This window comes from Arachis hypogaea, chromosome 4 (assembly GCF_003086295.3).
Source record: "Arachis hypogaea cultivar Tifrunner chromosome 4, arahy.Tifrunner.gnm2.J5K5, whole genome shotgun sequence".
Taxonomy (NCBI): Eukaryota; Viridiplantae; Streptophyta; class Magnoliopsida; order Fabales; family Fabaceae; genus Arachis; species Arachis hypogaea.
In genome coordinates this window covers 117496200-117509980 of record NC_092039.1, presented here as the reverse complement: position 1 = coordinate 117509980, position 13781 = coordinate 117496200, and the positions used below count along the sequence as shown (strand labels likewise).

At 29.7% G+C, this 13781-nt stretch overlaps 1 protein-coding gene and 1 long non-coding RNA gene across 4 annotated transcripts; one reads left to right on the top strand and one right to left on the bottom strand.

The window, feature by feature from the left end:
- Window positions 1–725: 725 nt before the first annotated feature.
- Window positions 726–4696, bottom strand: LOC112797490 (uncharacterized). 3 transcript variants are annotated; one of them, XR_011881437.1, is made up of 4 exons: window positions 4313–4696; window positions 3976–4221; window positions 2533–2745; window positions 726–1140 (listed from the first exon to the last, which is right to left on the bottom strand). It is a non-coding gene; the product is annotated as an uncharacterized lncRNA (long non-coding RNA). The 3 variants fall into 3 exon arrangements; XR_003199797.3 differs by lacking the exon at window positions 4313–4696 and having other exon boundaries at window positions 3976–4312; XR_003199796.3 differs by lacking the exons at window positions 3976–4221; window positions 4313–4696 and having other exon boundaries at window positions 2533–2925.
- Window positions 4697–12123: 7427 nt separating this feature from the next.
- LOC112797489 (brassinosteroid-responsive RING protein 1) lies at window positions 12124–13248 on the top strand. Its single transcript, XM_025840462.3, has one exon. The coding sequence runs from the start codon at window positions 12332–12334 to the stop codon at window positions 12869–12871; it is 540 nt and encodes a 179-aa protein (XP_025696247.1). The 5' UTR covers window positions 12124–12331; the 3' UTR covers window positions 12872–13248.
- The last annotated feature ends 533 nt before the right edge of the window (window positions 13249–13781 follow it).

Sequence of the window (13781 nt, the reverse complement as noted above, 5' to 3'; positions counted from 1 at the left end):
AGAAGCAATGTGGGTAAACCTATGTACCTATTTTTATATATTAAGAATAGATATCACGCTGAACTTGTATGAAGATTTCTCCTCTCCCCAGTCTCCCTGCATCTCCATATATCTTCAAATTAAAGTCATATAACATTATATAAGATGATTGAGTTTAAAAAAAATTAGGTAGAATAACCTTGCTGTTAACGTGATTTACCATTAGCATGATGATTCCATAATCCATACAAATCATATGTACTGGTTAGTTAGCCAATTAAGATATATGATGTGAATTCATCTGCAATTGTTAGCTTATTTGCATTTATGATGGGGCTAATGCTGGACACCAATTTTTTCTTTTAGTGAAGCTGGACCACAAATTTTATGGAACCAGCCTTATATATGATGCTAAAATGAGAATTTTTGTCACAACATAATGTGTAATTAGACAGATTAGCAGTCAATTTCTGTGAGTTAGTTGAAAAATGAACACACTTCTGGCATGCACCCAACTAGAATATAAGATTATGATTTATGAATTAATAATTGGCACGATTGATAAATATTATTATTAAGTTATTTCTGAGTAATCATATAGCAGAAAATTGTTATTTTGCGTTAACGTAATATACCATTTACATTTAGAGAACCCATGCAACTCTTAAAAAAATTTTGAATACATGCAAGGCCATAAAAAATTAGGTAGAATAACCCTGCTCCTTCAACTAACCAAAAAACCTGAATTGGAAAAAATATATCTATTTCAATGGGTAGGTTAATTATAACAAAAAAAATAAAATAAAATAAAATTGTATGTTGCATTTGCATAAATACTCATGCTTATTAATGCATTGAATATTTGAATTGCCACAAACCAGTATTGGATTGCTATCACATCTCAACATAAGATTTGGCACTGCCATAAAGACGAGTTTCTTTTCCTATTCTTCTTTTGATGAAGCGGTGCACTCGGTTCCACGTTCCAAAAAAGTTACCTTCGATGAAGCAGTAGATGACACAGTGCTACCAGCAGTTTGATTACTTGTTGATAGATATGGCCAAGGATTGTTAGTTTGAGGAACCCCTCCTTTGCTAGCTTTCTCATAAGGATCATTATAGTTGGAAGAAGCTTGATAGACAGGATATGAGTCCAGCTAGCTGAAAAAAAAGGCATATGCAAACTTGGTTAGATTAATGAACTTGCTATCTATTATTATTATTATTACTAAATGTCATATGAAATTGCACAGAATTGCTATTAGTGTGTGCAACCAAAGTCATTAGCTATATTAGATTAATGAACTTGCTACTAATCAACGGTCATTCTAGAGATGCTCACTGCACCATGGCGAAAATCACCAACGACGTCATGTTGCACCCATAGGGCTTAGGGCTTTAATGACAAGATAACCAATAAAAATGAGAATCAAATATAAAGGATTTCTGCCATAGAATAACAAACTTGGGTTAGACCAATTACATTACGTAGATGGAGTAAAGTGGTATTTGCGTGAACACAAGTTTAACAGTAACACATTATATATTTGCACATTATAAAGCTAACTCATCTTAGAAGTGTCATAAACTCGTTAAATCCCAGAATAAGCAAGGCAACAATTGCCCATGGTAAAGGTAACCAGTTGTTACCACTCTTATTGGCCTCTTGAAATTGAAATGGAATTAGGTAATTAGCATTATAATTTTGTCATAAAAGATAACCAATATAGCATAATTAAGGAAAAACCATTAAATCAACGAGTTCATCAAAAGAACAAGAGCTCAGGCCTGTCCCATTAGCTTCCCAACACATTCAAATAATGAATTAAAATTTCTTGGCTGCGTATTGCAGTTCATCATGGCACACCATATATTAATGAATATAATACTCAGTATTGAAATATGAACAAATAGAAGCAGGAAAATTAATTTACTAGACAATAACAGTATAAATTTGTTTGCATTTTTTTTCGAAAAATAAAGAGTAAAATATAGCAAAGCAAACTAGAGGTAGTGATATCATAGGTATATAATTATAATTATAGTGATAATGAAAAATAATGTTATCTTATAATATAACATATCATAAAATTAGCTATGTCAAACGAGTTCAAAGCAAAGGTAGAATTTTTGCTACAAGTTTGCTAGGTATCAACCGCACTTCATTCCAATCACATAAACTATTTATGAAAATGGGTAAATAATTGATCAAAATGCACATTTTCCCAAGTGTTTGAAGCAAGTGGATCAATGTTGTGATTCTATTCTCTTTTTCATTGGGTGAATCTAACAATGCTTTTGCTAAAATATTCTCAATGCTAAGAGTGTCATCTTTTTTCAAATTTGAACATTGCAAGACTCAAGCATAGAAAATATACCATTCTTATTAGAACAGAATCAACTCAGTACAAAATTTGTAAGAACCACATCAATGTGAAAGGTTCATCTCCCTATCATCCCCATCCATTGATTTTCACAAACTGAACATTCAGATTTTGTGTTTACAGAGAAGCCAATATACCTCGTGAATCAATAACAAAAAAGCTAATATACCTTAGACGACGTGAGGCAAGGCATCGATAGCCCAACGGCACGAGGGAGGGTGGCGACAGCCTGCCGGTGCGAGGCAGGGCAGTGAAGACGGGACAAAGCGGGACACGGGCCATGATAGGATGGCGTGAAGCAGGGGAGCACGCAGCGAAAACAGTTTGGGAAAGCAACCAACGAGCAAGGAGAAGGAGAAGAGGACTGGGATAATTGATTTTTCTGGGTAGGTTAAGGTAAAGAACAAGAACAATGAATTAGGATAAACAACAAAAACAAATGATAACAGATTTGTTTGAAATTGGAATTATTTTTAAGGTTAATTGATTTTTCTTTTTTTTTAAATAGTTTGATGATTTGAATTTTATTTTATTTGTTATTGAAAAAAGGTGTTTCTGTGATAGAAATAAAAAGAATTATTTAGTTATTTAACAAAAATATTTTAAAAAATATATTTGTCTTTTTAAATTTTTAATGAGGATATTTTTGTATATACAGTAATATAATATTTTTTAAAAAGTAAATAAAAAATAAATATTGATATAGATAAATATAATTGACGTGATAAATCTTTATTTGTCCACTTTTTATCTTATACTAATACGTATAAATTAGTAATCGTACCTTTATTCTAATTTAAACTCCCTACTTCACTTCGTATATGTATCTTTTAGCATGTAGATATCAATTATATGAATTAATCGGGATAGAATTCACGTTATATATGAACCCTACCTACAAGGCTACAACTCTATCCGCTCATGCGAACCTTACTTGTTGGTGATCATTGAGTACATACGACTGCAAATAATGATTCCAACCCTATCAAGCAAATAGTAGCTAAATTCTCAACCACACACTCTTTTTACATAACCGCAAGTTACATTCGGTTGTTTTGTTTTTGTCTTCAATTTTTTCTCTCTTTTAATTCTTCTTTCTTATCTTATCCTCTACTTTCTCTCTCTTTTTCTCTATTAAATTCTGAAATATTTATCTCAAAATATACAACAGTACATTTTTTATGAACAAAAAAAAAGTATGAGTAAGAAAGAATAGAAAAAAGAAGAGAATTTTTTGTTAAGACTCACAAATAAAATTGTATATTATAATTTTATATCTTTTACATACACAATACAAAAATATACAATTTTATATAGAGAATTTTGTAACACACTGCTAACTAACTTATTAACTATCTGTAATGTTAATATTTCCAATATTCCCTTCAAACTGAGGGAGAGATTACCAAACACCTTCAGTTTGTCTCGATACTTAATAAAAGATACATCAGATAGGAGTTTAGTCAGGATATTCGTTACTTGATATTGAGAAGAAAAATGAACCATATATATAATTGCTTAGCATTCACTAAATTCGTTATAAAATGTAAATCCAGTTCTAGATATTTACATCTACTATGCAAGACTAGATTGACTGACAGTAAACAAGCACCTTGATTGTTACAGTATATGGTAGGAGCTACTGGTTGAGGTATCTTGAGCTCTCTCACAAGCTTTTGGATGGACATGATCTTTGCTCGTGCTGCTGCAACCGCTCGATATTTTGCCTCTGTGCTACTGCTAGTGCGACTCGCCTTGTTTTGCTTCACACTTCTCTACGAGATTAGATTACAAACGAAATAAACACAGTATCCAGTAATTGACTTGTGATCGTCCAAATCTCCACCACAATCAGCATCTGTAAATGCAAGGATACGAAAGTCAGTAGATTTTGAAAATAAAATACCATAGTTTACTGTATCTTTGACGAATCTAAGTATACGCTTGACATTTTTCTAATGTTGTATTGTTGGACTGTGCATAAATTGAGACACCCGATTAACTGCAAATGAAATGTCAGGTCTGGTAAAATATTGCAACACATTAACAATTGCTCGATATTCTCTCGAATTGTGATACGCTTCAGAATCATTGGTTGATAATTTGATGCTTGTCATTATCGAAGTTGGTAATGGGTTTGAATGTTCCATTCCTAACTTTTTCAGAAGCTTTGTGGCATATTTGGATTGAGTAACTAGCAACTATCCCTTGGGTAAATAGTTAGCTTCCAAGCCTAGAAAATAACTAACTTTTTCTAGCTCTTTTAGAGAAAAAACTACTTTGAGCTCACAGATTAATAGAGAGATTTTATTTGGATTATTATCTGTGACAATAATATCATCAATGTAAAATAAGAGATATATAGCATAGGTGTTTGTGACTTTCATGAACAAGGATACATCATATTTAGAATTGGTAAACCCAATTTGAGTCAAAGTATTTGAAAGTGTGTTAAATCAAGCTGGAGGAGCCTATTTTAACCCACAAATAGCTCTGTTCAGATCACAAACAAGTGAAGGATTGGTAGTCACATAGCCCTCAGGTTGAACCATATAAACCTATTCATCTAATTTATCATTTAAAAAGGCATTGTCAAAGTCAAATTGTCTAATATCCCAGCCTAACGACACTGCTAAAGTTAATATAATCCTGACTGTTATTGGTCTAATAAAGGGACTAAATATCTAATCATAATCTATTCTTTCATTTTGGTGGAATTCCTAAGCCAGCAACCTAGCTTTGTATCTAAGAATTCTGCCCTGAGAGTCTCTTTGAATTGCAAAAACCTATTTATTATCTAAGAAATTAGCATTTGGTGGAGCCTCACTTAAATCCCAAGTTTCACATTTTAGAAGGACTTCGTATTTTGAATCCATATCAACTTTCCAATGTGGTGACTGTAAGGCCTGTTTAACATTTTTAGGAATATCATTAGTAAGATTAATATCTGTGGTTGTAGATGCAATTAAGGTAGTAGAAGAGCTATTTTTAGCTTTAGATCTAGTTATCATTTGATGAGTGTTTTTGGGTGAAAGAGGAGGTGAAATAGGGGTAATTGAATCTCAATACCCATATCAGAATTATAGAACCTAGTGATGCCTGAGAACGAGACTAAAAGCTCTTGTCTACTGAATTTGATGAACTGATTGAGTGATCAGAACCACTATCTGGAGACTCAGTATGAGTTGAACATTCTGAAATGTGAGGAGGTTTAAAGAATGGAAGGTACGCTTCTAATGTAGTTACTGTATCAATATTTGTTGGGTTAGGAGTTTAAGCCTGTGATTAATGAAAGTTTGATGGAATAGAGGTGTAGAAAAGCTTAAATATAAAAGTTGCAATCTGAGATGTAGTTAGTGTATGCTGAGTATCTATAGAATGATTAGTCGAAAATGTTTTTTAGTATGAACACTGCCTTTCATCAAATTTAACATATTTGGCCATATGCATTTTTTCATTTCTTGCTAAGCATTTATAGTCTTTGAACTTAGAATCATATTCAAAAAAGAGACAGAGTTCAAATTTATATTCAAACTTGGTCTTATTATAAGGTTGTAAAAATAGATAACAAGCACATCCAAAGATCTTAAAGAAAGTATAATCTGGTTTATGTTGAAATAACACTTCATAAGGACATATATTTTCCAAGCTTATAGTTGGGAGTCTATTAATAATGTAAATTGAACTTGTAAAAGTATCCTCCCAAAATTGCAATGGGAGAGGCACTATTGCCAGCAGAGAAAGTCCCATCTTAGTAATGTGATGGTGCTTTCTCTCAACCGAACATTGTTGATGTTGACTGTAGGGGCAGGATTTGCGATGAATTATGCCTTTTGTAACTAGAAAAGTGTTAAAAGAATTCGAAAGAAACTCTTCCCCCATATCAGTTTGGATGGATTTCAGCTTGCAACAAAGTTATTTTTCCATAAGCAATTTATAATGTTGTAGGGTTGTAAGTTCTTGAGATCTGTTGCTTAGCATAAAAATACTAATAAATTTAGAGTTAGCATCACCAAAACAAATGTAATACTTATAGCCATTTCTAAATGTAACAGGGGCAGGACTTTAAATATCTGCAAATACCAGTTCAAATGGTGATTTGTATGTAGTTTCAATGCTAGAAAAATATAAACGATGTATTTTGGCAAGAGAACAGGTTTCACACACATTATCATGGTGAGGATTAGAAGGTATAGGCAAAGAGCAATGTTTAAGAACAGTAATAATAATTTTTATTGCACAATGACATAATCTTTTATGCTACAATTCAATGTTTGATACAGAATTACAATTGAAAGCAGAAATATTACAAATAGATGCAGTATTACTATTTAAACTGGTAAGAAAAGTATGAAACGAATTACTTTGATTATTCACTAAACTAGGTTGAGGTTTAAGAGAAGAAGTTGGATAACATAGAGTAGTACATGAAGAAGAAATAGACTTTGGCACAGAAAAATGATCACAATGAGATGTGTTGTTAAAGTAATGTTAGAATCTATATTAATTATTATTAAATTATTTTTAAATATTCAGTCTAACAACATTTATGTTCTAGATATTCAAGTTTATCCTTTAAGACAGAGTGTTAAAAATAATTTTTGTGTTTATCTCTAAATTCTAAGAAAATATTAGAGTAAGCAAGCAAATTACCATTACCAAAAAAAAATTAATTATTTTATTAGTTTTTATAATTTTATTAAATTTTTAATTAAAGTTTTATAGTTTTTTTTAATTAGGTCTTTATATTACTTTCAATTTTATAATTAAGTCATTTTTATATCAAAATTGTTAAAATTAACAAAATATTCTTTCCAAAATACATGTGATCAAAGATCTAATTAGGCTTTTAATTATGAATACCTTCAATCTGCGAAAAAATATTCAATTAATGCTAATACTTTTTACAATAAGAAGGACCTAATCATAAGGTTCAAAATAGTATAAGAACCCAGTTAAAAGAACAAAAATAAAAATTTAATTAAAAATTTAATAAAACTATAAAGACTAATAAAATAATTAATAAATCAAAAATAAAAATTAAATAAATATTTATTTTAATCTCTGAGTATTTACCTAAAGGACAAAAAGTCCCTTCACAATTTAAAAATCAAGTATTTGATCTAAGTGACTTTTATAAATTATGACTTAATGATATATCAATGACCATTTAGACTAATTACTTAAATAGAGATTAATTAATTTTTTTTAATTATGTAGGAATATTTTGTCTTTTAAACAAATAATCAGAACTGAAAAAAACATTTACTCCTAAATATAATATATTACTTGATATAGTTACCCAAAAAAAAATTACTTGATAAACAATTCTTGACATTATTGAATGAGTCAAGTAAAAACTTGGCCTGTAATATGACATAACACAGTTGGCCCATTTGTGTCTTGGCATTACAAGGCAAAGCATAAACTAATAAATCAAACATCAAATGTTATCACTTTGTTCATCATATGCTTCTTGTATTATGGTGCATCCATTTAAGCCACTTTCATTTTCACAAGGGTTATGCCCTTCCTACCCAAATACCCATCATGCTCTTCTTGGCCACACCAATGTCCAATGGTCAATATTTGTCTTCTTTGATGTTTATTCCTTTTTTTTAAGGTCCCTTTACTTGTTGTATTTTAATTTGTTCTTTGGAGTAATCTTTAATTTGTCCAAACCCTATTCACCTGGTCCCCCTTTCATCATCTCTATACACATGATGTTCTTAGGTTAATCCCCCTTTTATATATATCTTTCTTTTCTTGTGGTCAACAGTGTTGAAACTATTACATCAGAGGAAATTTCCACACATCTTGGGTAGGCCAAGTTTCAAAATCACAACAACATCTTCACTAGTGTTCTGTCCCCCTTTTGCTTGCTTTATAACTAAATAATGTTATGTAATATATAATAGTGTATGTAAATGTATAAAATTATATATTAACTTGTGGCTATGCTATATACACACCTTATTATATGATTTATTGTATACTTTTCAATATATACAATGAATAAAAACAGTCTTAACTATTTAATTTATAATCATATATAGTTGATCTAAAAAAGATAAGAGTATTTTTATCCATAAACCATAAAAGATACATAATAACAAATCTAATAAATATCCAACACCTTTTCAAATATTATTTATCAAGTGAAATTGGTAATTGATTTTTTTTTTTTGGATTTGGTTTCCAAATGATAATATAGAGTAGTGTTAGGGAGCCAATGACCTAAGTGTACAATATGTACAATTGGCTAAATTTTTAGTTTATGAATAAAATGAACATCACCCATACTAATATGCAAAGTTTGTATCTTAACTTTCATATTTATCTTTTGGAACAACTAACTAATAACACAGCTTTCTTTTTTCCTTACAATGAAACATTTGAATTTCTTGAATTTATTGAAAAATCGTAATAACATGGCAAAAGAAACTAATAAGAATCTTTATGATTACATAAGGCGTCATTCCTTTCCATCATTTTATGGAAGTAAGTATTTAAAGAACAAGTTTTTACTCCAATATATAAATGTAATACTTTCTTAAAGAAAAAACAAATAAAAAAGTCGTCTTCTTTTTTTTCCAACAGAATTTCATTGATTAGATCTTAAAGACTCAACCTTATTAAATATACATCAATTTATTAATAATAAATCCTCAAATAGATTTCTGAAAAATATTTACTAAAAAATAATTCAAATTATATTGGTCTTTTTATTATTAAAAAAAAAACTAATTTGTTTAATAATAATATTTTTTAAACGTAATTATCTAAACACATTTAGACGCATTCTTCAAATGCTGACACAACTGATAAGTTCGTTAAATAAGGTTAGATAAATAGTATGTACTATTATTTATTAATATGTAAAATATTTATATAATAAAAAATAGTTAATTTGTACTGTAATATCAATAAATATCAAAGTATTAATATAGAATATAATTGATCTAAAAACATTATATTTTATACATGTATTGTGTTTATAGTAGCTACAATAGAATTTTTAAAATCTTTGATGTTATGATTTTAAATCCATCAATAATTCTACAATATCTCTACTAAATCAGACAATTTAATGATTTAATAAGTCTTGTTGCAATTTAATGTTCTACACGTTTAATTTACACTTACAATTTTATATTAAATCTTTTTTTCTACTATAATTGTCTCCTCGCTCGTGTCTTAAAAAATAAGTAACAGGTTCTTTAATTGAAATGTTTCATCTTTCTGTACGTAATTTTATCTAAAACTATTATAAGTACTGTTATATGATTAATAAATATTATATCATTTTTAATTAATATATAATTAATAATAATTTATATTTATATTTATTAAAATTTATATATATAAATTAGTACAGTTTATATTTATATATTTTAAAATTTTTATATATAAATTAATAAAATATATTTATTAAAAATAATTTAATATTTATATTAATTAAATAATAATTAAAAATACTAAAAATGGTGGTGCAAAAGTTTCTCAAACATCATTATACACGCCTTAGAAATGTTTTAAATTGATGAGTGTGAGAATTCATTTGTAGGTCCACCATCGTAGACCCATAGTGATGAAAACATTCTAAAGCCAAGGGGTTGCCTCTTAGTTGACTTGAGTCAACACGGTCAGACCAATATATTTGAAACTCTATCTTCTGATGATCTCATAAAAAAGCAGCCACTAATGCTGAAAAGTGAAAACCAAACTGCAAATGTTAAAATATTACAAAAACAAATGTCATATACAATAAACTAAATAATCCGAACAATAATAATGTTAATAATTAATTAAGCAATAAGCTAGTGGTTCATGAACACAACCAACCAATCTTCCCTAGCACAGAACGGTGCCTATACAACAAAACATGTCTTTAAAATAAAACATGTTGGCTTTATATTATACTACGTACTATCTCATCACTTTCCTATAGTTATAATCATTTGATGAACAAGACACCAAAAAAAAAAAAAAATCATTTGATGAAACATAATATATAGTATTTTCTGGAAGTGACATAAACACGTATAAGAGGCATGAACTTAATATTTTATTTTTCTCCATAATCATGGTTCGTGCTGTTTAGTAATAAATAATTATGAATCTATGACCATTTAGAATAATTGATGATAATAATTAAATAATTACTATTTAATTTAGATTTAGATACGCACTAGGCTTCCACGCTCTTTCCTTAGTGAAGCACATGGAGCTTGCGTGGAATATTAATATTAACACAAGTTCTGTGAAAGATAGAGTAAGGCCACAACATGTTATCAAACCAAAAATGCAAAAAGAAAACCTAGTCATCACGGTAACATTAATACAGCACGTAGTATAACATGACTTTTCAACTTAGATTGTTCAAAATTAAATATACCATGTTATTGGAATTTGGATCTTCTCGTGGCACGATTAGATTTTGTGGTTAAAACTAGAGCAGAAAATTGCGTGTGTTGTAGGATTGTCGAAAACATGCATGGTCCCCATAATAAGATATTGACTTCTTTTCCTAGTGTGAAATACGGTTTTGACCATGTAGCTTGAAAGAATATTTGATAAAAAAAAAAATGAGAGTCCAACAAGAAATCTCAAACTTATAAAATAGGACATTAAAAAGAAAAATTACAGTTATTAAGTTGTGGGTGCAATTATATTATACATAGTTAATAATATTTAGGAGATAATAAAAAATAATCAATCTAAATAATTTAAAATTATATTATTTAGTATTTATTAATTATGATTAAAATGACTGTATAATTTTTTATATAATAAATATATAGTTATAAATATTATATAACTAAAATTATAAATATTAAATTAAATAAAATAATACATTATCTCTCTAGTAATAATATAACTCTGAAGGGAGCAATAATTTCAAAAGAATTAGGAGGGGAGCGGTGGGGTGGTTTTGGTGGTTTAGCTAATTAACTAAATTCGTTAAAGAGATATTTACTGGTCTTGTCTCTTTTCGATTAAATTGTTTATTTTGAAAAACCACAATTCTTTTAAATTACGTAAAGATTTTTAGAAGTTCGCTTTATGCTGAATCGTTCAATTAAAGTAACATTCAAACCAAGCAATTGAGCTGTGTATTATACTTTAGTTTTGCACTTTTGCTGTTTTGCATTTAATACAAACTAATATTTTCCCGCAATAATATTACGGAATAGTTTATTTATTTATTGTTAATGTTTGAAAGTAAAACATATTTCATCAACATTTAAAATAAGATAACACTTAGTGATGTAAAATGAAATGTTTTATAATATAATAATATATAAAGAAAATAAAGGGTTCATTAATTATCGTATACATTTCTAGTTTTAAAACATTTTTATATATGTATAAAAAAATTATTTTTATATACTAACAATATAAAAACTTTAAACAGATATTTAATCAATTCTATATGATTATATTAATAAAGTAACTAAATTTTAAAAGTATTATTTAAAAAATAATCTAAATATATAAATTCAATTAAATAATCATATAAAATTTTTTATATTATTAATACATTAAAATTAACTCTAAATTTATTTTTGTTATTTCTAAAATTTAAATCTTTTTAATTAGAAATAAATTACTTACTATCTTAACTAATTTTATATTTATTATTAATAAAGACAACTGTATATGAATATGAATGTTTCCTATTATTATTATTACTACACAATGTGATAAAAATATGGGTTAATATAAATGAAACCTATTTAAAAAATGGAGTAAAAAGGAATAAAAAGAAACTCTAAACAGGAAAAGGAAAAAAAAAAAAAGAGTGCCGTCCAAAAAATACCAACCTCTCAACCTACCTAATCTTCCATTGGTCATTGTCCCCTCCTCCCTTCGTCACACCATCTTATCACCATTATATACCTTTCTCACCTTCCTCACTTCTCTCCAATTCACAACACAACCTTCTCTCTCTCTCTCTCTACACAATGGGGTTCCCCGTCGGCTACACGGAAGTCCTCGTCCCAAACATCTTCCTCCGCCTCCTCACCTTCCTCGCCGCCCTCCGAAACCTCGTACTCTCCCTCTTCCGCCTCCTCGGCCTCTCTGAACTCCTCGACACTACCACCACCGACCCCTACCCTCTCTCTTGGACCCAGGCCCACCAGGCCCAATTTCGGCCCACCACCACCACCACAACCACCATCCCTTCCCTCTCCGCTATCCTCATCCGCGAATTCCTCCCCGTCATGAAATTCAGCGACCTAGCCGGCGCCGGAGATTTCATTCCGGCCACGACGGAGAACGGATGCGCGGTTTGCCTGAGCGAATTCTCCGCGGAAGACGAGATCAGGTGTATGGCGAACTGCAGACACGTGTTCCATCGCGGTTGCGTGGACCGTTGGATGGACCACGATCAAAGGACTTGCCCTCTCTGTAGGACTCCTTTCGTTCCCGATCACAAGGTGAACGAGTACAACCAACGCCTCTGGGAAGCTTCTGGAGTAGCGGAATTCTACGCAGATTAAGAATGTGATCTGCATAGAACTCATCTACTCCCTCCACCGATCTGAATCGCCGACACTGGTTTATAGTATCTGCGTCTCAGATCGGATTAGTAGAGATCCGATAGCAATCTAAAAATAGAAACAAACTCCTTCTTACTTATCCACTCTCATTACTTTCCTCTTTTAAAAAAAATGATTTATTCATTTTTTTTCTCTTATGATATTTACATATCTAGATTAGATTTTTTGGATGTAGGTAGAATTTGGTGGTTGGAGAAGCTAGTGAAATTTGTATATAGTTAAAACAAAAATTGATGAAATAAAATGCAAGTGATACGAGAAATTGACAAGCTTTTGTATCAATTGTATACACTATGCTTTTCAAGTTTTAGTTTGGATTCTGTTGTTAATTTACTATTTTGGGAGCTCCTACTAAATTAGCAAACTTGGTTTAATTAACTTTAACATTGTGTAATTAATCTGCAGCCACATTTTGATTTCATTACTTTATAATACAAATTACAAACCGAGACGTGTTGTTCTGGGTGAGATGAGAATGGAAAAATGTGGGAATCGAATCTTATTAATTATTATAGCAAGTTGTTAATTAATTATGCTGATAATTAATTAGTTATCTAGTGCATTTTCCTAGGATAACCAAAAATAAAAAATAAAAGACAAAAAAAGCTCTGGCAATTAACCAATTTTACTTTGTGAAGCTAGGTGAAATTAAATGTGTTTGTTGTTACTTGTAGTAGTACTACTATTCTAGTGTTAATAGTATTTTCACTATTGTGATGATAGAGTTATCATTATTGACAAGAGGAAAAAATTGCTCATGACGATGGATTAATAGTAAAATATTACTAAGTTGCTTCTTTTTTCCCCTGCGTGGATAATTCATAATTGGTTTTTCTTTTTCCCCCTCTTA

Bases quoted from the DNA above. Each gene is read 5' to 3' on its own strand.
- LOC112797489 (XM_025840462.3), top strand. From the start codon at position 12,332: ATGGGGTTCCCCGTCGGCTACACGGAAGTCCTCGTCCCAAACATCTTC.